Genomic DNA, 26457 nt, shown 5'->3' with positions numbered 1-26457 from the left:
ATATCCTATCTGCTTTCCTTTGCTCCTGCCTCTAGATCATGAACAGCGGAATTGACTCTCTGGGTAGTGCATATAGATCACGATCTGGAATGGCACTTCCATCATGCTTTAATAATGTGCACTTATCTATCAGAGAAATCATTACTATCAGCTTTCTCATCACACACGCTTCACAAGATATAATACTTAAGTTATCCGTTCAACGCCTTTTGCCTTCCCATGAGACCAACTCACCTCGATATCCGTCGGGTTCAGAGAATATACTCAAACGACCCGGAGCCATCGGGTTGGGCAGAACTTAGAGCCCGCCTCACCAATTATACATCAAAAATATCCGCGCGAGAGAGAATCCCTCAGTATGAGAGATTAGTGAGAGCGATCGAAGAAACCTACACTGCAGGCGTCAATCCACATACACCAGAAGCTCTCAAAACCACCACTGGTTTGCTCCTACAGGTTGATACCCTGTTGGAGTCGCGTTCTATAGAGGTGGCTCTCGGCCTGCCGATCAGACTCTCGAGTGCAACTCTAGGGTCGCTTGAATGCCCGACCATCACCTGCGGCTGGAGATTGAAGGAGCAAGCCAGAGACGGAGGCTCGCCCGGGAACGGGGGGGCTTAGCCTGGGGGGAGAGCGTGTTCGGGGTCGTCGATCCTATACCAGGGTGTCCTCGGCTCGTGCTCCCGTTCCTGGCGGCCACCATTACCAGCGAGCCTGCTGACGGGACATACCAAAATCTCCTGCGTGAATCCATGTGTTATGGGGCCTACATGATCGCCAACATGCTAGAAGTCAAAAAAGCCGTCAAGATCAACGCTCCAGAGATGCCCGATCTAGTCGTGGATAGCGATTGCATCCGCGCCTTGACGCTGACAATAACCGGTCGCCGTATCGTCCTGGCTGCTCACTGGGCTGTCGAGATTGGGACTGCGCCACCAGTCTACTTTTCCCGCATCGCCAAGGCATGGGAGGCTCACAGGGCGTATGGTTTTCCAATAAGGGACGCGCTCTCGTCTATACACCTAGCCAGGGAGTGGATCATGGAAGTGAATACCGAGCGATACCACAACATAATACGGAAGATTTATGGATTCTTCGAGACTACGTGCTGCATCTGCAGCCACCAGGAATTGAGCCAGGGTCATTGCACCGCCTGTATGCACACGAGTTGTCTAGATTGTCGCATGGAATGGCAGGAACCAAACTATTGAAGCAGCCGAAGCGCTGGGGTTGTTGATATTTCGATATCGGGACTGACTGTCGCTTACTACAGCATGGTAAATAGGAGTAATGGTATTTATCAATATCCTGGTGGCATACACCGCGGCCTTGTTACCTCTAGTGAAGCATAAGAACGTGTCAACCTTATTGAGTTATATATAGTGTAAGTCTGTAAGAGATGACTCTTTAAACGTAGTACCAGACTGTTTTACCAGTTGATTATTAACTACGCTTCACTAGTCGTTGTCTTGTCATACGTTTACACAGGTCTTATATTACTTGAAGAAAGATCTAAGCCCTTGCAACTATTCAGAAGCTTTGCACAGTCCTTTATCTTGTCAATATATTGACCCTATCATCGTTCCCACATACACATGGTTTAGTCAAATTATCTATTTGGAAGTTAATATTAACTATTTTTCATGAATATAATAGTTAAAAGTCGCTAATAATTGTGTATGTAATTTTAAAAGAATGATATATAAGACGTTATGGGGAATCGAAGCCATCGTGCTAGAGGAGGCTAAGGCAGCTGACCAGGGCTGCCTTAGCAGGGCTGCCTTATTTACTCCATCTACTCCTTCCTCCTCTTCTCTGTCTCTCACCTTTCTCCTACTCTTCCTCTCACCCAACTCTGTTTCACCACTCCACCCTCGCATGAGAGAAAACACAGAGGATGGACAGTTCTATTGCACCATCCAACTAAGCATGGTTTTCTCCACCAACTACCCCACCAGCGATGGCAATGTCGTCGATTGCTGGAGGCGAGCCTCGTCTGGCTGGCCTCTTGGCCCGCCGAGCACACATCTATTTACAACATCATCTCCAACATGGTCAAATTGATGAGCTTGATCAGGCGATAGCAAATTTACAATCCGCGGTCGATCTCGCGAAATCTGGCCCCCAGAGGGAACATCTCGGATCGATGCTGAATATGCTGGGAGTCCTGTCCCTGAGACGGTACGCACGCAATGCGAATGAGGCAGTCCTGGACGACGCGCTTCATCGCTTTTCGTGGGCTTTAGAGTGCTTCTCCGTGTCTCATTCCCAGCGGGTAATTTCCTTGGCTGGGATAGCTCAGACGCGCGCAAATCGATACGACCGCACAGGCGCCATGTTGGACCTCGAAGAGGCCATCTCGCAGATACGGACTGCGATTGACATTCAGCGGCACTTCAATGACACCGACCTGCTGGCAACGATCCTCAGCAACTTGGGTTGCATCCTCTGGCGGCGGTATCAGCGCACTGGGAGTAGCGAGAATCTGCATGAGGCATTTACTGCCATAACCAAGGCGGCCGCCGCTGTCTCCCCAGATAATGCGGGACTGCTAGGCAGTATCTGGACAAATCTTGCGGGGCTGTTGGCAAGGCAGTACGAAATCACGGGGATGTTAGACCACCTGAGAAACGCCGTCTTTGAAGCACGCGAGGTTGCCCATGCGGCCCCCGAGAGCCCAGAGCTTGATTCACTGCTTAGTCTCCTTGGTAAACTGGCACGGTGTGAGCATGCCAGGAGAGACTCTGCATCAGAGAAGACCACGCCTTCGTTACTGTCCTTTTACAGTGGGACACTGATCCTATCCACCGTTGTGATCCTTTCTGTGGTAACTTATAGCCATTCCAGGACACCACTCTATCCAGTCGTGTTTCTCATTGGGGTTTGCTGCAGTGGAGTCACCAGCCAGCTGTATCGGGAAAGTAAGGAAGAAACTAGGCTATCACGGTATCTGGGTTACACACCTGAACCGTCAAACACACTTTCTGAAGCCATACCGAAGATTCTCGACCTACCACTGTTTGACGACCGTTTGTTTGAGACTATTCAAGGCGACTCGCGTTTTGAGAAAGATGTTCCCATAATTAAGCACCCCGTCAATGTTGCCCAGACAGATGACTGCACTATCACTGAGCGCGAAGATGTTTATGGGAACAATGAAAAAAATCACCACACAGGAAACACTCATCACGCAGGGAACACTCGGCACGCTCTGAATAAGAGCAATGGTCCCTCGTTCCACGACAGAGAGGCGGTTCAAAGCCTCCTAATCAAAAAGCAAAATCCCAGAATTGCAGTCTCGAAGCCAGCTCAGAAAAATCAAGCGCAGATATTGAATACAGTCCCAGCCCATATCAATATTGAGCAGACCTCGAAAGCAGACACCGCCAAAGTTATAACAGAGTCAAAATTCAACCAAACTCCAGAGCGCGTACATAATGTGAATGTAACTGGCAAATTGTCGACTGATCCATCGAGCTATATAGCCCCAGAGCAACTGAGCAGTATCCGTCTTCCTTCCGGTTCTCCAAGTAAGCAAACCGCTGGTGGAGGTGCACGGAACATAACCAGCACGAAGAAAATGCCCCATGCACCAGCTGCGTTGCGAGATGCCGAGAAGAAAGAGGTTGACAAAAAGCTTCGAAACTTTGATCTTCCGAACCTTGAGTCACAGCAAGACGCACGAGGGGAAGACCAGGAACTTATAGCTGCGAACCAAGGATATACAACTCATGATATCCACAAGAATGAGGGCAATGCAATGGGTAATCTGTTCAGTCGGAGGGCCAATGTTGTTGGTGAGTAGCACAAGGGTGCTACGCCTCTCAAGTACGTATAATCTGACACATCCGACAGGCCATATCAGCCGACACTACGGTGACAAATACGGTAATACCTCGCCTTACCTTTGAGCCCCACGAGGGAAAAAACTGATCTGTATGTCATAGAGGTGAACCACTACACGGTCTCCGGAGACTCAACAAACGCCACAGGAGCAAAGATACCGACAGCACTTTCGTCACAATTGCCACCCTCCGAGTCTTCATCTAAAGTCCCTTCTAAACCGTCTATCATCGACTATACTTCGTTGGCGCCCTCTGACCCTCTCTCCAAAGCACTGGTCCCATTCCCCGAGAGGGATGAAGAGCTCTTGGACAAATTGTCCCGCGCCGGACCTCCTCGAAAAAAGGACGCTGCCGTCTCTCCTAATGCAGAGAGGAGTTCAAAGGAGAGACCTCCGTTTGATCAAGAAAGGGAGTGGTCTTCACATGTTCGTGATAGATCACGGCCACGAAATCCCAAAAAGTGGGATCCTATGAAAAGGGATCCTGTCGACGAGTCTGCCGATTTTATATATTCTCGCATGAAATACAATGCCAGGAGAAAAGATACGGAATCCCCGACATTTCAAGCTTCTATTGTGCCTCAAGCTGGGTGCACAGAGGAGTCAGACTCGTCTATTGCCCGACACAAGCGTGTTCCTCCGCCTCCACCTCGTGATGGGAACGAGAAACTGACTAGACCTCTTGTCATTGAAAACCCGGTTGTTCGGCCGCACAGATTGAGAAGCATATCAAGGAGACCCTCCGATCATGCTGGTCCATTGGGACTATTCACGGACAGCAGCAGTCAATATGACTATGCCGAGTCCCCTGTTCGCGTTGCCCTTGAATATATCGAACTGAGCAAGGCAGCGACAAACGAGAATAGGCCGGTTCTCGGGCGACGATAAGGTAGATATTTTCGAGATCTTACAGTAACAATGCCATGAGGGTGAGGGGCTGATTCATCTTTTCATCTTTTCTTTTCACCTATTTTTTGCTTGTTGTGGTTGTTGTAGAATTGTGAGGCATGCAATCAGCCAAACGTTAACTGACTTTCGTTGTTTTCCCACATAATTTGTTGTTCTAGCTCTTCCTGTTCTTGCAATCTTTCGCAACTGTTTCGCACCTTTTTATAACTATCGATATCATCATTCTTTCGACCGTTTTCATCCCGACATTAGTCGGCCCAAAGATAGAACCATATGTTCGCGCGGATATACAATTCCATCCGAGACCTGAGGCAAAGAATATCATTGTATAATAAGAAAAAGAACACAGGGACGAACGTAGCAATCCAACGTAGCAATCCAACGCTCTACAATAAACATACTACATGTGGAAAATAATTACCCCTAGGCTACAAAAGATACCATGTCGTTTGTGCGCTTCATAAGTAATCTTATATCGCGGACACTACAATATAACCCCAGCCCCACGATGTACTAATCAATGTGGATACGAGTCGAACATCAACAAGCTTGATACCCAAGATCTCACTAAATACTATAATAAAGAAATAAATACACCATCAGCCCCATATTCTCCCATCAGATTTCAAGCACGGGAGGTTGAATTAGAAGAATAAGAACAAGAAGAGCCCTGGATGCAAACGCCCTCCGTTCCTCCACTGGAGTTGATGATCCCCATGATGACACCCGAGTCGTTTCGGATGGGACCGCTGAACTTGGAGTCATTTCGGTAGATGTAGCTTTTCTTCTGCGAGGAAAGACTTCTTGGACCATTGGCCTGGAATGTATAGAAGTCTGAGTAGTATCAACCTGGATTTACTGAGCCCGCAATCTCCTTCTATTATACTGTCCAGATGGTGTCCATGTCCATACGAAATACCTACATTTCCAATCCCAGGGACTCCATGTATGCCCGCACCGAATCGTCCACCAGGGCCTTTTTGGCTTCATCTTCTGCGTCGCCCTCTTCAGCACTCAGGGAATAGCGATCCAGCTCTCTGACCGGAGCTTTATTTCCAAAACGATCATGTTCACTGTATTTATCCCACTGCTCGTTATCTCTCCTTTCTTCATGAATGTAGTCGTTCCCGTATTCACTTTCCTCGTTCTCTTCTACCAAGGTCTTAGGAGATACATCGAGGTGTACAGGCCGAAGTATTCTCTCTGGTTGATCTTCCTTCTCATCGACATCGCTGTCTATACCCTCCATGTCGGATATACATACCCGTGGTGGGGAGTTGATGTCATCCTCCGACATCGACTCTTGGAATGGAGAGGAGTTGATACTAGTGTATGAACATCCCCCAGAAGACTTCGAAAGGGTACTGCTGGTGTCGTGGTTGGGCTCTGTAGGTTCGGTTCTGTCCACACCATATAGACCCTTGTGCACACATCGGGTGTCTAGTAAACCTTATTAGATTCTGATCAATAGAGGGTAATGTACCGTAAATATAGCTCACCGCCGTAGCTGGAATGGCCTATAAAACGTACTTTGTTAGCCTAAGGTTCTTCGCCCTTCACAAGATATCATGATGAACACACCCACAACCTCCGTTCGTTTGCCAGACACATTTCCCATAGCCAGACCTTTGTTGGTAGCCATCTTGTGTGTAGTGTCCCCCTGGTAGAGGATGTTGGTCCGTCGAAAGCTCGCCCTCTCTGTCCCGGAAGACGGAACGTCGTGCCATATCCTGTGTTCCGGATAATCGCTCTCTTGAAGAGGCTGCGTTTTCTCCTTGGGGCTTGAAGAGGACTCATCTCGCTTTCCAAGGATATCCACCGGCGCCGGATCCTTGGTGTCCCTTTGCGGTGGCTCAGGGACTTGAACCTGAGATAATAGCTGTGGCTGGTCTTCCTCATGATCTGACTCGTAGGCCTTTCCAACGGTGGGATTAGATTACTAGATAAGGAAAATTTAGGGCCCAGAGACGTACGGTATTTGCCTCCTGTGGACTGGTACTGAAGTCGCTGGGTTCCTGCGAGGGAACAAGACGCTGAGGGAGCAGACCCGCTTCTATCGTAGACAGACAAGGCTCGCGGCGCGCGGTTTCGAGGACTCCCTGGCCGGTTTCTACATGCTCACCAGCGAAGGTAATATCCGTCCTCGAATTGCGGCGCAATATCCGATGCGTGGATGTAGAATGGGATTCAGGATAGAGATATCTTCGGTCGCCTATACCCTGCATCAGCAAACACAATCAACGTGACCTTTGGAGTGATGAATTTTCATTACTATAGGTCCCCCGGCTATCTCGACAACCTTGGTCAATTCTGGTCACATTCAGGCTTCGCCAGTGCTTCGTCAAACGGTTCTGATGCTTTTGCGCTGGACGCTGTTCGAGTGACTGTTCACGTGGCTGTTCTCGACGATCATCCAGCTTCCTCGATCCGCGAAGAGATGATGAAAACGTCACTGCAATTAGTGGTGCAGGTAGGATCTTTGGGAAATAGTCGTCTGCTTTGCTGCTGCCCGTAGTTGTAGCCTTGCCAGTTCTCAGAACTGATGCAAAGGGGGGCCGGGGGAAGTTCGGATTGCCTCCACCTCGAAACACATATTGATCTACGACCCATTTGACCACGGCTCCACCCAGGAAGGTAGTTAGGGTCAAGAGTATGCTCGGGCTGATCCCCATCCAATAGCATAGTGCCATCAAGAGAAGATATGTCAGGAGAATTGCGGACCCTGGAACAGCAGGCATCCTAAACCAGGAGCCCTTGGCCGCTCTTTGCGGGAGAGTATGGTCGCGCCGATGTTCAAGGAAAGTATCCAATCCACTGAGTAGAATGCCTAGCCGGTGATTGTCCGGATCCAGTTGCATCACCTCCCGTGCATGTCGCAAAGCGCTGTCCAAGTCGCCCAGCTGCTCCACCAGACGATACCGTCGGACGAAAGCAAAGCCACAATTGATCAAGCACGCCACTCTCTCCGTAGTATTTTCGGATATACCTTCTAGTGCTTTGGAGAGGTAGAGTATAGAATCATCTAGTTCCAGCGGTCGGCCTGTCAGTCGGTAGCGTCGCCAGAGGAGGGCACCTAGATTGTTGAATAGGCTAATGTGAAGCGTCTCATCCATGGGTCTGAGCTCTAGCGATTCTTGTATCTTGCAGATAGCCACTTCCAGATCTGCAAAATCGCCCTGTCGATCGTACCGAGTTGCATGGACAGTCCCAATAGTCGTCAGCACTAGCGGGAATCTTTTGTCGTCAACTGAGATAGAATCGAGGGCTTGTCGGGTATAATACAGGGCTAGGTCTAGGTCGTCCTGTTCTCCTAAATCAAGGTGGCAGCGTAACAGTAGACTTCCCAAATTGTTTGAGAGTGTCTGAGAGAGAGGATCATCGGAAGCGCTACTACGGAGCGCAAGACGAGTCGCGGATATGGCTTCTTTCAGGTCAGAGTGGCGACCAGTCTTCTGGTGTCGAGTCGCGTGGATGTCTCCCAATGATGCGAAGATCATTGTCAGGCTCGACGGCTCACAGACGGATCTGAATGGTTCCATCGTGGTAGCTGCACCGGGTGGAAGGTATCAAACAGAGATAGTTGAACTCATCAGTGCTGATGAGCTCCCTCACGCACAGTTCCGAGACATGAAATCCTTTTCTGAAATAACATGGCTTCACGCCATACTGCGGACCAAATAATCGAAAAGTGGTCAACCCAACTTGGTCTATTTCGTCATAGAGTTTTTGAATACCTTGACTGACATCTGATAGGCGAGTTGGTCGCAAACGCGACTCACCTTGCAAGCAGCGCAGCCTCGTCTGCCTTAAGGCTCTTATCGCTTTTGTTAATCCTGACCGTTTGGCGGACCGCGGGACTAGTAGAAACAAGTAAGCGCCCCACGCCCCCTCAATGCGATAAAATGGAGCCATGCAGAGCCTATCACGCCCGAATGCAAATCAGGTAGGAAGAGTTGCATGGGCCCATCGCACCGTATTTCCGTCCTCGCCTTCCCCCAACCAGATTGGATGCACTTCTCGTATGTATGAATAGCCGACGTGGCGCAGTCCGTACAGTTCTTCAGCAAGCAGGGGCTATATTCCACACGCTGAGGGGGTATCCAGCGGTCTCTTCACCGTTCTCAACCCGTCATGTTTGATCGTGGTTCCAACACTATGTAACAGAGATGGATCATCACTCCTGTTATACTGCCAATCCCTGGGAAGACGAACTGAAAGATAGAGAAGCCTATGGCGACGTCAGCGATCCCGAGTCGCACCAGCAAACGCCGGGCAGAGAGCCTAACCCACCATCGTCAGATCAAGAGTCGGGTTCATCCGCATCCCCGCAAGAACCGAACCAGTCAATGCCAGCCCAGGAACCAAATCAACCAGCACCAGCCAAAAAGCAGCTGAGAACAGATCAGCGAGCTCCCAATCAAAAGCGAAGCCAGCCAACGACAACTCCACAAAATCTACGATACCGCTCCACAAGTGGTCTGGAAGCCATTTGGAAAAGCGTGCACGGCAAACTCGATGACCTACGCCAGCGGGTTCGCGACCTCGGAGCGGAGGTACAGCGATCGCAAGGTTTAGTGCGCGCTGTCAAGAGGCAGATGGAGGATGTCAACAATGCGCAAATCATCGAGCGAGTCGACCGCGATGCCTGGACGGGCACTACCGAGATCGGAGGTCGACTGGGTCTATTGCAACTTGAGATCGACTGGATTATACACGATCTCGTTCAGGGACGACCGACACCCAGTAACCCTCTTTTTTCGCCAAGGGGCCACTATGGTTCCCGCTCAGCTTCTCCTGTCATGTCGACATCCTCAGGGGATTCTGTATACTTCAGCGAGGACGACTACTCACTAGTACTACCCCCCATGCGAGCCCGACTCCAACAGAGGCGGAGACGCGAGGTCCCACCGCTTCCTCGCCGGAGCAATGTAATTTTCAAATCGTTACACAGGCGTGGAGAAAGGCAGTACGATACCGATGAAACCTCCGATAGAAGTATAACATCGAGTAGTGCCAAACTCCACACTATCCCCTCCTACTCTCGCAAGTCAAGAGGTGTCGCATCAGTAATCTCACCGCGACGTCAAAAGATTCGCGCTTCGCTGGAACGACCCCATGAGGTCAAACTGCATGAAGAAAGGTACCCAGGCAAATCCCAAGAACACGAGCAACAGCAACGGTTGATTTCAAAAAACATATCTGCCACCAATATAGACGATCGACCGCCAGAACCGTCAGTGGCTGTTGTCCAAGAACTACAGGAGAGGCATTCGCAGCAGGGAACCCAAGGTGTCAGTGATCAAGAAACGGGAGATGACCCGGTGAACGAAGAGGAAACACACGAGGAGAGAGAAGTCAAGAGAAAATTGGAGGAAGAGGAAGCGGTATTGCAGAAACACCTCTGTGCAGTACAGGAGAAGATTCGGTTGAAGGAACAGCGGAAACAAGTGTAGGAAGAGCAGACTCCAATGGCGGGTCCAGTGGCGACATGTGAGCAGTACGACGATATCCAAACAACCAGCAAAAATTACCCAGGGGAACAGATCGAAGATAACAACGAGAGAACGGACAGTGTCAACGATAATAATTACGACGATAGCGAAAGCAATGCGAGTCACACCAAGACTGACCGCCGACTCAGGGCTCGGTTCAGGGAAACTGCAGGACAGATCAAGTCCATACTCGCCCATCGCAAACATCCCAGAGCACCTGATGAGTTGCAATGTATCAAGGCAAGTTTCGTATCTCTTGGTTTTCACTGATTCCCAAATCTAATTGGATTTTTGACAGATCCATCGTGATTGTTGGGAATGGGATAAGGTAAGGCACTTTGCTGAGATCTTTGCATTGAGGTTTTTTCTTCCACTGACTGCCGTCTACTATAGGAAGATGACAATTATATTGTCATCAAGCAGCCTCAGCGAGAATCTAAACATCCAGAGTAGAATGAAGGATAATGATACTTAGGGAACACTGTACAAGACCAAGCTTGAACCTGTTACACTTGGATAATTGAGCAGTGCGATAGATCGTGCGTGAGAGTTCAATCCCAGCTCTGTATAACTGGTTATCATGTGGTGATTTAGCAGAGATCATACCGTAGTGGTCTTTGAAGCCTTGGAGTTGAAGAGGAAGAGCAAAGAGAGAGGAAGAGGAAGAGGAGAAAGTCACGAGCTGGTCAGGTGTCAAACCGGTTCCGGAACCGCCTGATTTCATACAACTTCATACAACATTTTGCTCGTCTACCTTTTCGTCTCTCTTTCTTATCCTCCTTCTACTTTGGATTCGAGTTTCTTCTTGTCAACATTGACAATTGATTCTTCCATTCAGGATAAACGACATTGTCGCCAAGACTCTTCCTGATCTACTTTCATGGTGGACCCACGTTCTGGCCAGCCATGGGTCCACTGACTGGATGCGGCCGCTTCTTTTGACTGGATAATGCAATTGACATTATCATATCATTCACTTAATTGGCTTTCCATCTAGATGGAACCAACGCCTAGATAATAATTACTGGGGACAGAGTCTTGGACTCCCCACAATGGAATGAGCGCGGAGTATTTAGAGGTTCGCTGGCCCTGCATCTCTCAGACTCTATTACATCCGACCACAGTCTGAGCATGGCAGGTGGCTTTCTCCCTTATCACGAGCCCGGAGGTACGTTTGAACAATCAACTGGCGTCAATCCATTGGGAAATATACTGATTGTTCTAGTCGTTGAGATCTTGATTATCATATCGTTCTTTTTCTTCCTTTCCCTCGCAAAATGGGTGTCCGCCAAAATCATACAGGCCGGAATCATCGGCCAAATCGCCGTGGGCATTATCTATGGTGTGCCCCTGGCAAACATCCTTGAGCATACCTGGCAGGAGACCTTTCTCGTGCTGGGATACGTCGGGTTGATTTTGATTATTTTCGAAGGTAGACTTGGCATTGATTCTTGGCTTCTTGGCTGGTGGATACTGACGTCATCGATACAGGTGGATTGTCCGCCCGATTGGATTTGCTCAAGCAGAATTTCTGGTTGAGTATGATTGGGGCTGCAACCGGCGTGTGCTTTCCCATTGGCCTGTCATATCTGCTCCTCTATCTGGGTTTCGGCTATGGTGTGTTGAACTGGTCCATTACGGCGTTTGTTCGGCTAACATGTTCTAGGCGCTGTGGAAACATTCATCATCGGGGCTGCCCTATCGGCGACTTCCTTAGGTGAGTGTAGTCCCCGAAATTAACGATCTTGGTCGGTCATACTGAGTCGAACAGGCACGACGTTTGCTGTCCTTGCTTCCGCATCTACCACGGTCAATCTCTCCCAGACTCGAGTGGGTTCCGTACTTGTCAGCGCGGCCGTCATTGACGATGTGGTCGGTCTTGTTATGTCAAGGTATCTAAATGTCCCAGATCCTTCTGTACAGAGCTAGAGCTTACACATTAAACAGTGTAATTGGCCGCCTAGGCGAGCTTTCAAAATCAGAAGATGTCAACCTGGGCTGGCTTATTGGGCGTCCGATAGTGGCCTCAGTGGCCATGGCAGTAGCGACGCCCATCCTCACCAAATACTGCTTTGCGCCTTTCTTCCGCCGATACATCGAATACCACTTCGCACGCTTCGACCACATCTCCAACATCATCCTCATGGTGTTGGTCTTGTCGGCCTTTGTCAGTATTTCCGGATATGCGGGGACATCTGTCTTGTTCGGGTCGTTCCTTGCCGGCACGTTCATATCCTACCTGCCGAGCAAGCACCCCGAGGGGCCGTTCGTCGTCATGTCGCGCGAGGAAGGTGAACGAGAAATAGATAAGAGCCCCACCTTTGTGCACACCTTTGAGGTATACCTCCTTGGAGTGCAGCAATACTTGATGGAGCCTCTGTTCTTTGCCAGCATTGGGTTCGCGATTCCGTTTGTTCAGCTGTGGACAGGCAAGCGGATTTGGCGGGGGATAGTATTCACTCTTTTGATGGCATTTGCCAAGGTATGTCGATCTCATACTTCCGTCTTAATTGACCATCCATTAACGAGTCCTAGTTTATCGTCGGTGTCTGGATCATTCTATGGAAACTCTACTACGGGTCCAAGGCCCACAAAGACGAAGAATCCCCCAGCAAAACCGAACGATCCGAAGGCGTCGAAGCTGAGAAACCTCCCGACCACGTCCAGCAGGGTTCAGACTGGAGCCTAACATCCAAAACCGCATTACTCCTCGGCTCCGCGATGGTCGCACGCGGTGAAATCGGCCTGCTCATCATCGAGATCGGAATCAACGAGACCCCGTACGTGAGCGAAGAAGGCTTTATAACGGGGGTGTGGGCTATTCTTTTGAATACGATCATCGGCCCGGTTGGCGTTGGGCTTCTGGTGCGGTTCTACGGCAAGGAGATCGCGGCCGGTAAGGACTGGGGAACGCAGGAGGATCCTCTCGTGGCTGCCCGCTCGGCGGCGGATGCGCATGGGGCTGTATAACCCGGGGGGGTGGATACCGGGGTTTATTTAATCTGTGGGTTCAATAATTCCTCTGTATTCACCGATGAGTATTTTTGTGTACTCTATAGATTGCTAGAAGGTTACTTTGTATGTATATCTGTTCAGAGCTACAATATTATATAGATTTGCTTTGACGAATACAACTATATTCCACATGAACGCACCCACAATAGCCAAGATTGACAAGACTTCCAGAATTCTTGAATCTAGCGGTGCCACCCTCCATCGAGAATAAAAGGAACCACTCGCCCAGTTCGTGATCAGAGTGTAAACAAAGTCATCGTCCAGACAACTCTGACTCAAAATTGACAGGTCCACGGCTTGAAATGAAGATACCTAGTACGAGGTATAAGCTCAATTTATTCCATCCTAACCGATGGACCAAGTCAACTGACATGTGGAATACATATGTCGTTGCCTAGGTACTGAGGTATACACAGTTGACTCGAGGCCACTAAAACAATCGTCCCGTGTCCCGCCTAGCCGTGATTCCGATCCGATATAATATCAACAATCACAATAATAATAATAATAGTATATTATTATCGACCCCCAAAAGACTAAATTAAAAGACAATAAGCCCAACCTAACAAGGAAGACCAGACCGCCACAACAATCAAATCCAAGCGGGGCCTCTACAGCTAGCGAGCCGGGATCTTCCAATGCCGGATTTCCGAGCACTAGACGAACAGGAAGAAGAAGATCCGACGCTATGACCTAGGAGGTAACTCGTCTACCTGCCGCTACTAACTACCAGGTAAGTACCTAGGTAGGTGGCTCCTGAAGAAGTTGGTTTCGGATCGGGTTGATGTTTTTTGTACATTTTTATGCTGGGTATAGTGTGCATAATGTATGATAGTTTGGTGGTGGCCTCGGGTTCTTCTCACTGGGCTATATTATTCATATTTAATACATCAGGTACCATTAATGAAGCTACTATGTGGCTAGGTGGCAGTACTTCGAAGCCTATATCAACCCAGTTGATGGTCTCAGTACTCACTAGTCCCTACATAGGCATACAGCGCGCACAGGAGTCATCAAGATCAGACACGAGAAACAGTCTATTTAAAGGCAAAGCTCCATGAAGTGGACGCCTGAAAAACAGACACGCTCATCCAGCCACGCAGGTATCAATCAATCCAATCAGACAAAAGCAACCACATGCAAGTAGAAACCTTCATCCTCCATCTCTGTAGGTAGGTATGTACCTAGGTAGTCAGCCGATCAGTGCTGGTAATCCTACTGTCCTACCTTCCTATTTCCTACTATGATAGCACTCATTGCGGGGTGCAGTGGGAGGGAGTTGTTGATCTCCTCACGGACTGTGTAAGTGTCAGGAGAGCAAGTCGGCCGAGCGTGTAGCATCATTTTCCATATTAGGGTTGGGGATTTACCGTGAGGTGTAGATCGTGCTACGCTACCGGTGCACTGACTGGTTGTGCTGTACATTTCCACTTAGTCTTTGGCATAATTTGGTCCCGAGTGAATAGAGTTGGCTGGCTTTCCAGTGTACCCAGTTATGCCAGAGCAAGTGAGTCCATTTCTGATGTATCCGCTGGAAGAGGGAACTTAGATTGGAGGACTAGCTCATGAGTCATACGATTATCGGAGAGAAGAAAAAAAAATAACTTTTTTTGTTACTTTCTAGTATAGGAATGCGGTGCGTGTGTATATGACCAGTGCGTGTGTATACCAAACGGCCGAGATAGCCGTATGCTGAGAGGAGTTCCTGTTCACACGGAAGGGCGCGGATGCAGGTGATTGACTGTCCTCCGTTATACCCGCCCATAGATCGTCGCTCGGATTGTCCGATGGGGATAATACGTCGCTGGGTGTCTATAGTCTATACTCTTTCCATCGGAAGTGCACCAAGGACCAGGCTGGGAGTGGGAGATAACCAGTCTCATCCCTGCTATCCGCTCAATGGTGTTGGCTTTCCACGGGATCACTAGCGGTCGGTATTACCTTGTGATTGGTGTATGGCTCTTGGTGTGATAGCTGTACAGGAGACAAAAGTAACTATCTGGGATGCAGTGGTGTTAACCTGGAGAAATGACCAGCGCCTTGTAATACGCTGGTCTCCGCAGATGGGGCGATCAGCCCACGGCCTCGCTTGGGTGGAACATCCCATGTACGATGCCGTCCGACACCACCAATCAGGCTCCGATCGCAATGGCTGGTAACTTCCTCAGTAGGTAAGTAGTCAGTCGGAGTAACGTGAGGGGTATGGATTAGTGAAACCCTGGCTGATCTTCAGGAAGAGGGGGGCGCATGAAGATTTTGACCGAAGATTCGGTGTATATCCAAGACAGCAAATGTCCAACGCTCGAGTTGACTTTCCGTATCTGTAGCGGCCGACAGAAAGGATTTGGGCCAGGCTATGTATTCAACAGGCTTAATGGGGCCCACCGACCCAGCAAGGAAAATGGGCGATGACATTGATGTCATTAAAGAAAACCAGGCTAGTGAGAGCCTGAGCGACCCCGACCCCGAGCCAAGCATCTCGGCCTCGGGTCGTCGTGGTGGTCGAAGTACAGTGGCAGGATCTTCTGTGATCTTGTCGTGGATGTCTGGCGAATCATAATCCCTGCATCGGTCGAAATGGCTATACGGCGCATACGCCAGTCACGATTAATTGATGCCTAGGCTGGGCAGTGAAACCCGGCAGGATGTCCATCTGACTCTCGGCGGTCTGACAATCTGAATAAGTTAATATCTTTGGCGGGACAGCATTCCAGAGTCAGTAGCTGGAGTAGTTCGGCTCTATCACCTTGGTCGAATCGACGTGGAGACTGACTGGAACCTGTTTGGGGAAATTATTCTCGATCAACCTGGGTGGGACTGCTTTATAAGAATTATCCTCCACTTCCTGATTTGATACATTCTTTTTCTTCCTATTTATGTATTTTATTTTGCAGTTTTTTTTTTTTTTTTTCATAAACGTTTAGTGTCATGTCGATCAGGAAGAATCAGACCCTATCAGCAACTGATCTTCTGTACCTGTTCAGGTCAGTCGACATATCGAGGTACTGATGCAAGGATGATCCAAACTGGTAGCTCAGGACAGACAGGTGGGTAACGAGAGTGGTGGTGTCATGAGATCATGGGTTTGCATTCCTCCTTCTTTTCTCTCTTCTCTCTTTGTTCTGACTGTCAATTATTAATATTATTCATGTCTGGTACTTTCCTGGGATATACATCGTAATAAAAACCCTATATCAGCATGTAGTATAGCAGTATACGGTTGACTGATGACGGGCTGACAAATTGAGAAAATACCTTAAATCCGAGGAAATATAAAGTATAAAATAATAAAATCATACTATAATAATAACAATCATCGGTCCAGACCTTCCATCGTATCGGACTCGATTACACCAGCAAGTCTCCACTGCTTGTTCCCCTGTGATGACCTCATCTCACACCATCCTCTATCAAATTGTCTTTTGCTGTGCCATGAGTGCATTTCCCCCATCCGGACACCCACGATAAGAATAGAATAATCGTACCCAACGCAGTAGTGTCAGTAGTGTCAGTAGTGTCAGTCGCGGGATTCTCATCGTCATGCACCTCCCAATAGATCAGGATCAAATCCATGACCAGCAAGAAGGGTGGGCCGTGTCCGAGAAGTGGAGCTGCTCGTTCGGCTCCCGGCGCTGCAAAGCTCCAGTTTTCTCTTAGTCTTTCAGCCTTTCAGCCCTTTCAGTCCTTTGTTTCCACGGCCTGTCGGATTCATTGCAACCTATCCCCGCTTGCTCCGAGAAATATCATAAAGTAAAATAATAATGAAAAGGTGAATAATAACATAAGACTATTATACTAAAACGATGCAAGATGAATCAACCGGTGCCACCATATATCTACCTACCCCCCTCCGTGGTACCTACAGAATACCTAGGTTTCTATACAACTCACCACCCAATACTTTATACTTTAGCCCTACCACGCCATATCCTGGGTAGCTGAGCTCGCCACCTCCACCATCTCCCCAGTCTCCAGCTCTCGTAATTGCACGACACTCACGGTCGCATCAGAGAGACGAGTAGTCCAGTCTCTTGTCTTCATTGCCCTGGAACTACCTCATCACCCCAGTTTCGGTGCAGCGCCCGCGCGCAGTGTTTTTATCTTTCGCGAGGGTAAAAAGAACAAAATCATTTGATCTCTAAATCTTAGTCTTTCGCCCATGTGGCCGAAAGCTTCACGGGCCGCGTTGGCGGCGTTCCTCTTGTTCGCTGTCGCCAGCGCCTTCCCACACGATGACCACGCCATGGGGATGGATATGGATATGAATATGGATTCCCCAATGGACAGTACGCCAACACACAGCCCCCATCCGGAACCGAGTCATCATCAACCCATGAGTTACTTTGCGTATGGGAAGCACTCGGGCACGATCTTGGCCCATATCGGGTTGATGGTGCTGGCCTGGTGCTTTGTTCTGCCGTCCGGTAAGCTCATTCTACTCCTGATACTCTAATTCTTTGTCGCCGGTATTTTAACAAGCCTAACGCACAGCCGTCATGTTGAGCATTGCGCATTCCAAGCTGGCACTGCCAACGCAATTTCTATTCCTGTTGTCCAACGCGGTGGGACTGCTGGTCGGCATCATCTACAACAACCAGACCCCAGATCTATACGAGAACAACGCCCACCACAAGATCGGCTGGATCGCGACCTGGGTGGTAAGCGCCCAGGTCATCATGTCTCTGATTTTCGCCTACACCGGCCGAGGAGAATCCGGGGAAGCCGCCTACAAGCGAGCCACGTTCATGCCGGTGTCGACCGACGAGACAGAGAGCCCAACCGCCTACCCCCCCGGCAGCAGCCACGAGTACCGCTGGTCGCGAGACAGCGGACAGGGCACCGAGAGGAACACGTCTTCCTTGCACAGTCGTCCCTCGTCTGCGTGCGCCTCCCCGACGGACGAGTACGACCTGTTCGATAAGCCGGAGGACCACATCCACGAGAAGCCCGAGCGTCGCGCGTGGTTGCACAACACGGGTCTGGGCCGGTTCCTGGCCAGTCGTCTGCCCCAGATGGTGTCTAGTCGCATCCTGCGCGTCATGAGCTTTATCTACAAGGTCATCGATCGCATTATTATGCCTTTTGGCTTCGCTGCTATCGCCACTGGCGGCGTCACGTACGGTGGACTTATGGTAAGCTTGGACCTTTCTTCCCTCGTATCATCACGTCGATCTAATCTAGTCCACAGAGAGGCAAAGAAATCTTCAACGGCCTCGCCCACTTCATCAAAGGCGGCATCTTCTTCTGGTACGGGGTGTTAACACTAGGCCGAATGATGGGCTGCTGGGCCGACCTCGGCTGGGGCTGGAACCTGAAGCCGTCGCGCTCCATCGTAGGGAAATGGAAAGCGCGCGTCCCGTCAGGGGAGTTCACGGAGTGCTTCGTGATCTTCCTGTACGGATGCATCAACGTCTTCCTAGAGCATCTATCCAACGCAGGCGGCGCCTGGTCCGCAACCGACCTCGAGCACGTGTCCATCTCAGTCATGTTCTTCGGCGGCGGTCTGTGTGGGATGTTGTTCGAGTCGCGGCGTCTCAAGCGCTGTCTGAACCGCACTGTCCTGCGCCAGCCGTTGCGCTCTGATGACCCCGCGTGGCACGCCCCCGACACCCAGGGCGTCTCGCTCAACCCCATGCCGGCTATTATCATCCTCCTGCTGGGCTTGATGATGAGTTCCCACCACCAGACGAGCATGACGTCTACCATGGTGCACAAGCAGTGGGGGAACCTCCTGATCGGGTTCGCTCTGGCCCGCGGCGCCACCTACATCCTGCTCTATCTTAAGCCTCCCACCTCATACCTCCCCTCGCGGCCGCCTACCGAGATCGTCGCCGCATTCTGCTTGATTGGGGGTGGACTGATCTTCATGTTGAGTGTACGTTTTTTCCCCTCCGCCCTTCTCTCCCTCTATATATGATGCTAACAGAACCAGACCCGCACTGTGATAGAGGCTATGGAATTCTACAAACTCGACGCCATGTTCACCCTCACGGTAGCAATGGGCCTCACGGCATTCATTATGGCCATGGTGATCGTGTTCATCGCCTTGAAAGCCTGGGCCGTGAATCGGGAGAGTCGACCCCGTCTGGCTTCTTTCCAGTTTCCGTCCGATCCTTAAATGCATAGGATTGGTTGTTCATATGGATCTCTCGGTTGGTCTTATCGACATGACCAGCCGTGACTATTGGTACATACTGAATTACTCTCCCCTCTAAACCAGAGAAAAGGTGGAAAAAAGAGAAAAAAAGAAGAAAACTGAGAAAAAGAACCGAAGAAAAAAAGATTACCACCTTATGATTATACGTTATATACCCCTTTACATCGTTGGAATTTACGATATTGCGATGAGCATAATCCATACATACGTTTTGGCAGATTGTCTGCTTGTGATTATGCATGATAGGTACCTAGGTACATACCTTGGTATCTGCTGACCTGACCCGTTGGAGTAATTATGGTGGTGGATGGAGGTTGGAACGATCTATATGTTGATGAGCTTGTTAATAGGATCAAAGTAGGATAGGATATCATGATATGAGAAATATGATTTATGCTGTATTTGCAGTATCATTATACTTGTCCGACATATACACATAGTACACATTCCATCCCTCAAAATGTATTGAACATATCGATGATGCGATAGAGAGAGAGAGAGAGAGATAATTGTATTATTCTTGATTATATCACTGTTTCCAGGATCCTTCCAAGTTACGAATGGCTCTAGCTAGAGACACTAACATTTACCAAATTCGCTAAACATGAAGTTATTTCTATTATAGATTGTACCAGCTTACAGCAGAGGCGAGCACCGCGGACCAGCTCTGGCTGGGAGCCGCGGCCAAGCGACGGGTCAGCGCGGAAGCGCCTAACACCTGGTTTTACTCCTCTCCCAGGAGTCCATGCTTCTTCAGTGACTTTTTCACCTCTTCGTCCGACTCGACCTCTTTCAGCCGTTTCTGATTGACGCTCTCGCTCGGATCCACCTGCTGCACCATCCGAATAACACAATCATCCAGATGTTCGTAGAATTCCTGCGCATTACTAAAGCTTACTGAGCAGACAGAACACCTAGCCGGTGTATCACTACTGTCACTCTGAACTTTGTTAGATGCGACTAGACCGTGTTTCCGGGTGCTCAGAGAAATATGTTCAACACCATGGACTATTGTCAAATGGCGTTTAAATAGGTCTGCTCTGTTGAAGATCTTCTCCTCTGGACCGGTGCAGAAACCACACACCATTGTTCCCTTGTAATGAGTCATCGTATGTCTTTGCTGGTCATGGTTGCGCTCGAAACCCCTGATATGATATTCACACCCAACAATAGGACACTTATTGGGCCTCTCTGACTGATGAGTGAGCATATGGGCGTTCAAGTCCGTGAAAACCCTCCCACAATCTGGGTGCGGACAACGGCCCTTTTCAGTGAATTTATCATAACCATGAGGCTGGGTGTTGTCAGTCCATGACAAACTGCTCACTGAAAGGCGCTCGGAACTGCGATCATGAATCTCAGCTCGGTCAGACATGCCACTATTGGCTTCAATGTCATCATTTTCTTCGCCACCTCCTGCTCCTCGTATCGCAAAGCATGCTATTCGGCGAAGATGGCAGGCAATGTGGATCTGAGTTGCGTCTCGGATGAGACAGAATGGACATTCACGGGTAGTCAGTGTATCCACTGTGCTGACTTCACGGTTTATAGATTGAGATTCACCAATTTCACATTCGTGGCTGGTGCTCTGGGAAGTCAACTTGTGCCTCAGGGTTTCATGCGTGACCCAATCACTGAAGCTATCGTACTGCTGGTCTGGATCACTGCAGTATTTGTAGGTGCAGACATAAGGCCTGAGATCCCGGAAGATATGTGTTCAATAGCGGTGTTAGAATATTGGACTGAAGGAAGAAGGATTGAAGCATACTTACTCCCATGCCTTGTTGGCGAGTAGTTTTCGTGGGCACATCGTACAGCAATAAGGACATTCGAACTCCTTGACATCGACATTTTTCGGTGGCGGCGGGATTGCTGCCTGGTCGCTATTTTTTTCGTCTGCCTTCAGAACAAATAAATTCGTCGATCTTATGGAAGCGTCGTCGTCGTTCTCGCTGTCGTCGTCTTTGATCTTGGACATATTCAGATATGTCACTGTCGAAGGTTGTGAGGGAGCCGCGTTGGGTATGTGCAACGCCTGTCCTAAGCCAGACGGATCTCCAGAAAGATGTTGGGAGGTTTTTTCAACAATCTCTGGTTTCGAAAATCGTTCATACTTCGTCTTCCTCTTCTTCCAATACCGGAATTGCTGTCTCCGACGAGTGTTGGCCCTCGCTAAGCGCTGGATTAGGTAGTTATGTGTACCAGCGGTGTGTATACGGCCATAAGAGCGAAAAAGCTCCTCGATATGATTAATATCCAATTTTGCATACTCATCCATGAGGTTAATCCCGGTGTCAGAATCATACTCAGTATATTGGAGAGCTTTGGAGAGTCCCATTCTCATCCTGGGATTTCGAATCCTGAACGACAGCTGATAAAGTCTGTCAATGGTGGTGACAGTATTCGCGAAAACGACTCTATCCATTGGCTCGGTTTGGTAAGAAGAGAAGTCCTCGGAATCCTCGTCACCTGATGAGTCTTCGCAATCCTCCCCATGGGACCAATCCTCTGTATGCTCTGGTAGTCCAGTCTTTCGAGCATCTTCCTGTGGTTGGTTATGATTGTACAAGATAAGCGCAACTGTGATTTCAAGCAGTTAGAGCCTGGTTATTTCTCACAATTACCGCCTAGTGGGCGGTCGAGCAGTGCACTCACGTTGGTTCAGAGCACTCTCCAAGTCCTGCAGCAACCCAAGAGCATAATAAAATAGAGTAGGCGAGTCACGAAATCGGTAGTCCAAAGAGCTATGCCCACTTTGATAAAGACCGAGATTGATGCTCCATAGCTCGAAGCGCTGAAGTTCATTCACAAACATCGCTTTGGTCACGGAAACTTCACCATTACCCCCGATCAACCCCTCAACGACACTGAATCTGCTGCTGACTCTCCGACCAACGCCGACCAGAGTCTCATAATGGTCTGATTTACTGGTCATTTTTTCATATTTCATAATGACGTGGAGCAGGTAGATCGGTACGGGATGAGGGATGTTGCCTTGAATCCACGATCAAGTCCCTTGATGATGTTGAAGTTTGAGTAGACCTGACACCTTGATTAATCGCAAATCTATCATGTTGACTAACTGGTGAGGGGCGACGATGTGTTGTCCTAATTACCCCTCATTTCATCTATCACGGATTTCTTCGATAGCATCGCTTATATAAAATTTTTTTTTTTCTCCACTTCTTCCTTTGACACACATAGATCTGTTCCGAGTACCATTTTCCCGTAATGAGTGGTTTTGAAGTAGTAGGTGTTGTTCTCGGTGCTCTCCCCATGATCATCGGCGCTATCGACAAGTATAAAGCCACGAGTCAGCGGTTCAGGTTCTTCCGATTCAAGGAACCTTTCATCGCACAATTGATCCAGTCACTTCAGGAACAGAGGTTTTTTCTCGAGACAGACCTTCAAGTGATCTTGAAAGAAACTCACCTGGAAGATGAGGAGATCGCTGTTTTGCTCAAGCAGTCGAACTCCTCGCTCTTTGAGGACCCCGAAGTTGCACACGCCGTTCAGGAATATCTTGGAGACGGATACGAGCCATATACAATAGCCGTGACTAGGTGCCAGGAGGTTCTTACAGAAATTGCCGGACATATACGTGGCTTGGCATCGGATTCGCAGGTATGCTCTCATATTTCACTTCTTACTTTGTTGGGTGAATTGAAAGTCTTCGAGACAGACTGATCTCTATGTAACCAGATCAATCTTGCCACTCTTGTACAAACACACTCTCTGAGAAAAAGGTCACACGAGATTACTAAGAAAATAAAATTCAGTCTTGAGAAGCAGGACCTTGAGAATCGAATCAATGATCTCAAGGATGCTACGCAGACATTATGCCGAGTCAGGGATTCCAGTGTTTTAAGAACGGAGGTAACTGTTCAATCAACGTCTCGGACAGTTGCCAAATTCACATCTACAATGAATGCGGTTCGCGAATACGCTCATTGTTTATATTCAGCAATATCCCTGGGATATGGGGTGGGTTGCCACCAAGAGCATAAGGCACGGCTATTCCTTGAAAGCCGAGCAAGGTTGATGGAAAAGAAAACGCAGCGTAGCTTGAAGAGATCACCAGTTGACTTCAATGTGGCCTTGGAGCCATCGGATAACCCTGTTCTGTGTTATAAAACCGACATCAAGGTCATGGAAGAAGAAGTGGCCTATTCTTGCCTCGGGTAAGCATGGAACAGCTGGAACAGCCCGTTGGTTCTGTCCATTGAAGAGATAATAACCATTCAATCCTTGCAGAGCTCCTCCAACAGATATATCCACTCCTCAAGTCACCATCAGTTTGCCTAATCAACCAGAGCCCGCGCATCCTCCACCTAGCAGAGTTCACGACCTTTGTCAGTCAATATCCCAGGCACAAAACAACGGAGAGTCTCTCGGTCTCTATCTAGCCCGGCCTGGATGTCTTTATCACCGTCATATGCCCTCAGAAACTAAAGTCGCGGCCATGTCCAAGGAGTTCTTTTCGCTGGATCAGATTCTCGATGCCCAATCGAAACCAAAACCAGACTTTCCACCTTGGACACTAAACCAGCGAATGGCATTGTCATTCAGGATCGCATCATCTGTAATGCAGTTGCTCTCAACACCATGGTTATACCTTCCCTTGACAAGTTCATCAATCTGTTTCTCACAAAATGATCAACTGGCAAGAACTTCTGCGACCCAACCATTCGCCGACATGCCCCAACCATTCATTACTCATCGCTTCTCCTGCCAAATGGTCAACTCGGGTTGTGGCTGTAACTCTAAACGATCCCTTCTTGAGCTCGGTATCATCCTCCTCGAGCTATGGCACGGACGAACATTATCCTCCTACGCCGCTGAAGTTCAGATGCCAGTTGATAACTCCTTCGGAGGCCGGTATAATGCAGCACGCAGGTGGCTTGATATCAGTGCATACTACGTCTTGCCGTTCTATCTCGAGATCGTGACCAGGTGTGTTGAGTGTACGTTCGCGACGAGCTCCTCAACACCAGATTGGAATGACCTCGTTTTCAGAAAGTCTGTCTGTGAGTATGTCTTGAAACCTCTGTGGGATAATTGTCCAATAAAACTTCGATGATACAGTCGTCAAGTGGAAGTGGTATACAGATCGCATATTGAGCGACTAGAGTACCTTATTTTTTTTTGCTAAGGAATGGTGATGTTACGCGTAAATTGTACTTCGATACACCAACAATTCAATTGCATATATCGGTGCAAAGCCAGTGAATCGACGGACGAGCTGCTGCTCAATCTGACCTATACTCAAGCGCGGTGAAAAGTATCATGTAAATCTTAAATTCGACTGGCAGCAGATTTCATGGGTGCCTCTATCCTGGATTCATCAGTGCGTGACGCTGATGGGTAATCCATTCTAATAGACATATTCCAGGTAATCATATCACCCATACATACAATCAAGAGTCTTATAGAGTCTTATATTGTGTTAGCCTGGCTGGAGTACCTGTCTAAAGTGGACTAAATCCTCGGGACGGCAACTCACCGGTAATCGGCAAGGTGTCATTCATCCCCGCCTGCAGGTACCAACGCATACGCAGCGCAGCGGGCCTACACAGTATTCTTGGTCAGTATCTACTTCGTAGGTATCTGAGAATACCTTATCGCATGGATACCTTTTCCTGACACCGATACTAATAATGATTCGTAGATGGATGGTTCTGGTCCCTCTTACATAATCCATCCTTAATAATCCGAGAGAGGAGGAGAGGGGCAAGGGGAGAAAAGTGGGGGAGTTGGAGCGGCAATTAAGCATGAGGAGAAATAAATAATGCCCGTGTCTAATTATTTAAGGCTTCCCTGCTTCTCTTCTTGTTGTCAATCTTGCCACCGTTTGCTTTAAACTTTATCCTTATCTACCTTTATCAATCCATTACTCGTATACCAACTTTTTGTTTGGAAATACTATACAATATGGCTTCCAACCCCCCCGCTGCCTGCTGCGCCTCTGGCTTCAAGCATGAGGGTAACGCCCGGGGCGAGATGAAGAACATTGACGGCAGTGAGTATTGTCTTTGCACACTGTCTTCTTTTCGAGTAATGTCACTAACAACTGGTAATAGTCGAAACCTACATCGTCCACCCCAAAAACAGCACCGACAAAGCCGTCGTCATCCTGCCCGACATCTTCGGCATCTACATCAACGCCCAGCTGCTCGCCGACGAGTTCGCCGCGAATGGCTACCTCTGCGTCATCCCCGACCTCTTCCGCGGCGATGCCATCAAGCTGAGCGATATGGAGTCTGGCAAGGCGGACTTGCCTGCTTGGCTGCCTAACCACTCTGTTGATAAGATCGATCCTGTTGTTGAGGCGTCGATTAAGTATGTTCGGGGGTTGGGCGCTAAGCGTGTTGCTGGTGTTGGGTACTGCTTTGGTGGGAAGGTGAATAACCCTTTCTATGCAAGGGGGCGGTTGAAAAGGAAGAAAGAAGAAGAAGGCTAACTCCAACAGTACGTCTGCCGCTTCCTGAAAGAAGGCAAGCTCGACGTCGGATACACCGCGCACCCCTCGTTCGTCACCCCCGAGGAGCTCGGCGGCATCACGGGCCCTCTGTCCATCGCCGCGTCCGGTAAGTCATTATTCCCACTCGTGTTGATATCGATCCTAATATGGCTGCAGAAATCGACCAGATCTTCACCACCCAGCTCCGTCACGAGTCCGAGGGCATCCTCATCAAGACCGGCCAGCCCTGGCAGATCAACCTGTTCGGCGGCGTCTCGCACGGTTTCGCTGTCCGCGCTGATCTCAGCAACAAGCACATCAAGTGGTGCAAGGAGCAGGCTTTCTGCCAGGCTGTGGTGTGGTTCAACCAGTATCTATAAATAGATCGGTTGGATGGACTGTATATAATCAGTAGATAATGAGTTGATGTGGGGATACCCTTGATTTTTCCTTCCATATTTCATATTTGTTTCTCCTTATTTCACTTTATATCCTGTAGTCCAACTGTGATAATATTGTAGTGTTTGTAGTGCCTAGTTGTACTGTGGTCCTGCTTATCAGTCACGTGACCGATGATCCG

General features: G+C 48.9%; 8 protein-coding genes across 8 annotated transcripts; 6 read left to right on the top strand and 2 right to left on the bottom strand.

The window, feature by feature from the left end:
- Positions 1 to 542: 542 nt before the first annotated feature.
- Positions 543 to 3911, top strand: P168DRAFT_321920 (uncharacterized protein; the record flags this gene model as incomplete). Its single annotated transcript, XM_024840523.1, has 4 exons — positions 543 to 1155; positions 1959 to 2708; positions 3486 to 3797; positions 3856 to 3911. The coding sequence occupies 4 exons, from the start codon at positions 543 to 545 to the stop codon at positions 3909 to 3911; spliced, it is 1731 nt and encodes a 576-aa protein (XP_024689455.1).
- A 1629-nt stretch (positions 3912 to 5540) lies between these two features.
- On the bottom strand, positions 5541 to 8510 carry P168DRAFT_65712 (tetratricopeptide repeat protein). Its single transcript, XM_024842082.1, has 6 exons — positions 8488 to 8510; positions 7026 to 8419; positions 6727 to 6965; positions 6335 to 6668; positions 6253 to 6270; positions 5541 to 6193 (listed from the first exon to the last, which is right to left on the bottom strand). Exons 2-6 carry the CDS (start codon positions 8290 to 8292, stop codon positions 5673 to 5675), a joined length of 2379 nt encoding a protein of 792 aa, XP_024689454.1. The 5' UTR covers positions 8293 to 8419; positions 8488 to 8510; the 3' UTR covers positions 5541 to 5672.
- A 409-nt stretch (positions 8511 to 8919) lies between these two features.
- Positions 8920 to 9629, top strand: P168DRAFT_330161 (uncharacterized protein; the record flags this gene model as incomplete). Its single annotated transcript, XM_024841548.1, has 2 exons — positions 8920 to 9424; positions 9481 to 9629. 2 exons carry the CDS (start codon positions 8920 to 8922, stop codon positions 9498 to 9500), a joined length of 525 nt encoding a protein of 174 aa, XP_024689453.1. The 3' UTR covers positions 9501 to 9629.
- A 1264-nt stretch (positions 9630 to 10893) lies between these two features.
- Positions 10894 to 13348, top strand: P168DRAFT_293249 (cation:proton antiporter). Its single transcript, XM_024837769.1, has 7 exons — positions 10894 to 11413; positions 11471 to 11677; positions 11737 to 11862; positions 11912 to 11962; positions 12017 to 12137; positions 12193 to 12727; positions 12781 to 13348. The coding sequence occupies exons 1-7, from the start codon at positions 11377 to 11379 to the stop codon at positions 13213 to 13215; spliced, it is 1512 nt and encodes a 503-aa protein (XP_024689452.1). The 5' UTR covers positions 10894 to 11376; the 3' UTR covers positions 13216 to 13348.
- A 4213-nt stretch (positions 13349 to 17561) lies between these two features.
- On the top strand, positions 17562 to 19623 carry P168DRAFT_293247 (Ytp1 family protein). The gene is made up of 4 exons (XM_024837768.1): positions 17562 to 17684; positions 17747 to 18392; positions 18449 to 19135; positions 19193 to 19623. Exons 2-4 carry the CDS (start codon positions 17757 to 17759, stop codon positions 19376 to 19378), a joined length of 1509 nt encoding a protein of 502 aa, XP_024689451.1. The 5' UTR covers positions 17562 to 17684; positions 17747 to 17756; the 3' UTR covers positions 19379 to 19623.
- A 518-nt stretch (positions 19624 to 20141) lies between these two features.
- Positions 20142 to 22352, bottom strand: P168DRAFT_285012 (uncharacterized protein; the record flags this gene model as incomplete). The annotated part of the gene is made up of 3 exons (XM_024836178.1): positions 20142 to 21111; positions 21190 to 21997; positions 22073 to 22352. The coding sequence occupies 3 exons, from the start codon at positions 22350 to 22352 to the stop codon at positions 20142 to 20144; spliced, it is 2058 nt and encodes a 685-aa protein (XP_024689450.1).
- A 296-nt stretch (positions 22353 to 22648) lies between these two features.
- Positions 22649 to 24497, top strand: P168DRAFT_299736 (uncharacterized protein; the record flags this gene model as incomplete). The annotated part of the gene is made up of 3 exons (XM_024838364.1): positions 22649 to 23041; positions 23120 to 23598; positions 23672 to 24497. 3 exons carry the CDS (start codon positions 22649 to 22651, stop codon positions 24495 to 24497), a joined length of 1698 nt encoding a protein of 565 aa, XP_024689449.1.
- Positions 24498 to 25348: 851 nt separating this feature from the next.
- P168DRAFT_243270 (dienelactone hydrolase family protein) lies at positions 25349 to 26257 on the top strand (the record flags this gene model as incomplete). The annotated part of the gene is made up of 4 exons (XM_024833849.1): positions 25349 to 25436; positions 25498 to 25817; positions 25887 to 26004; positions 26055 to 26257. The coding sequence occupies 4 exons, from the start codon at positions 25349 to 25351 to the stop codon at positions 26255 to 26257; spliced, it is 729 nt and encodes a 242-aa protein (XP_024689448.1).
- Positions 26258 to 26457: the final 200 nt, after the last annotated feature.

This window comes from Aspergillus campestris (assembly GCF_002847485.1).
Source record: "Aspergillus campestris IBT 28561 chromosome Unknown P168scaffold_13, whole genome shotgun sequence".
NCBI classification, from domain to species: domain Eukaryota; kingdom Fungi; phylum Ascomycota; class Eurotiomycetes; order Eurotiales; family Aspergillaceae; genus Aspergillus; species Aspergillus campestris.
This window is presented reverse-complemented; position numbering and strand designations above follow the sequence as displayed.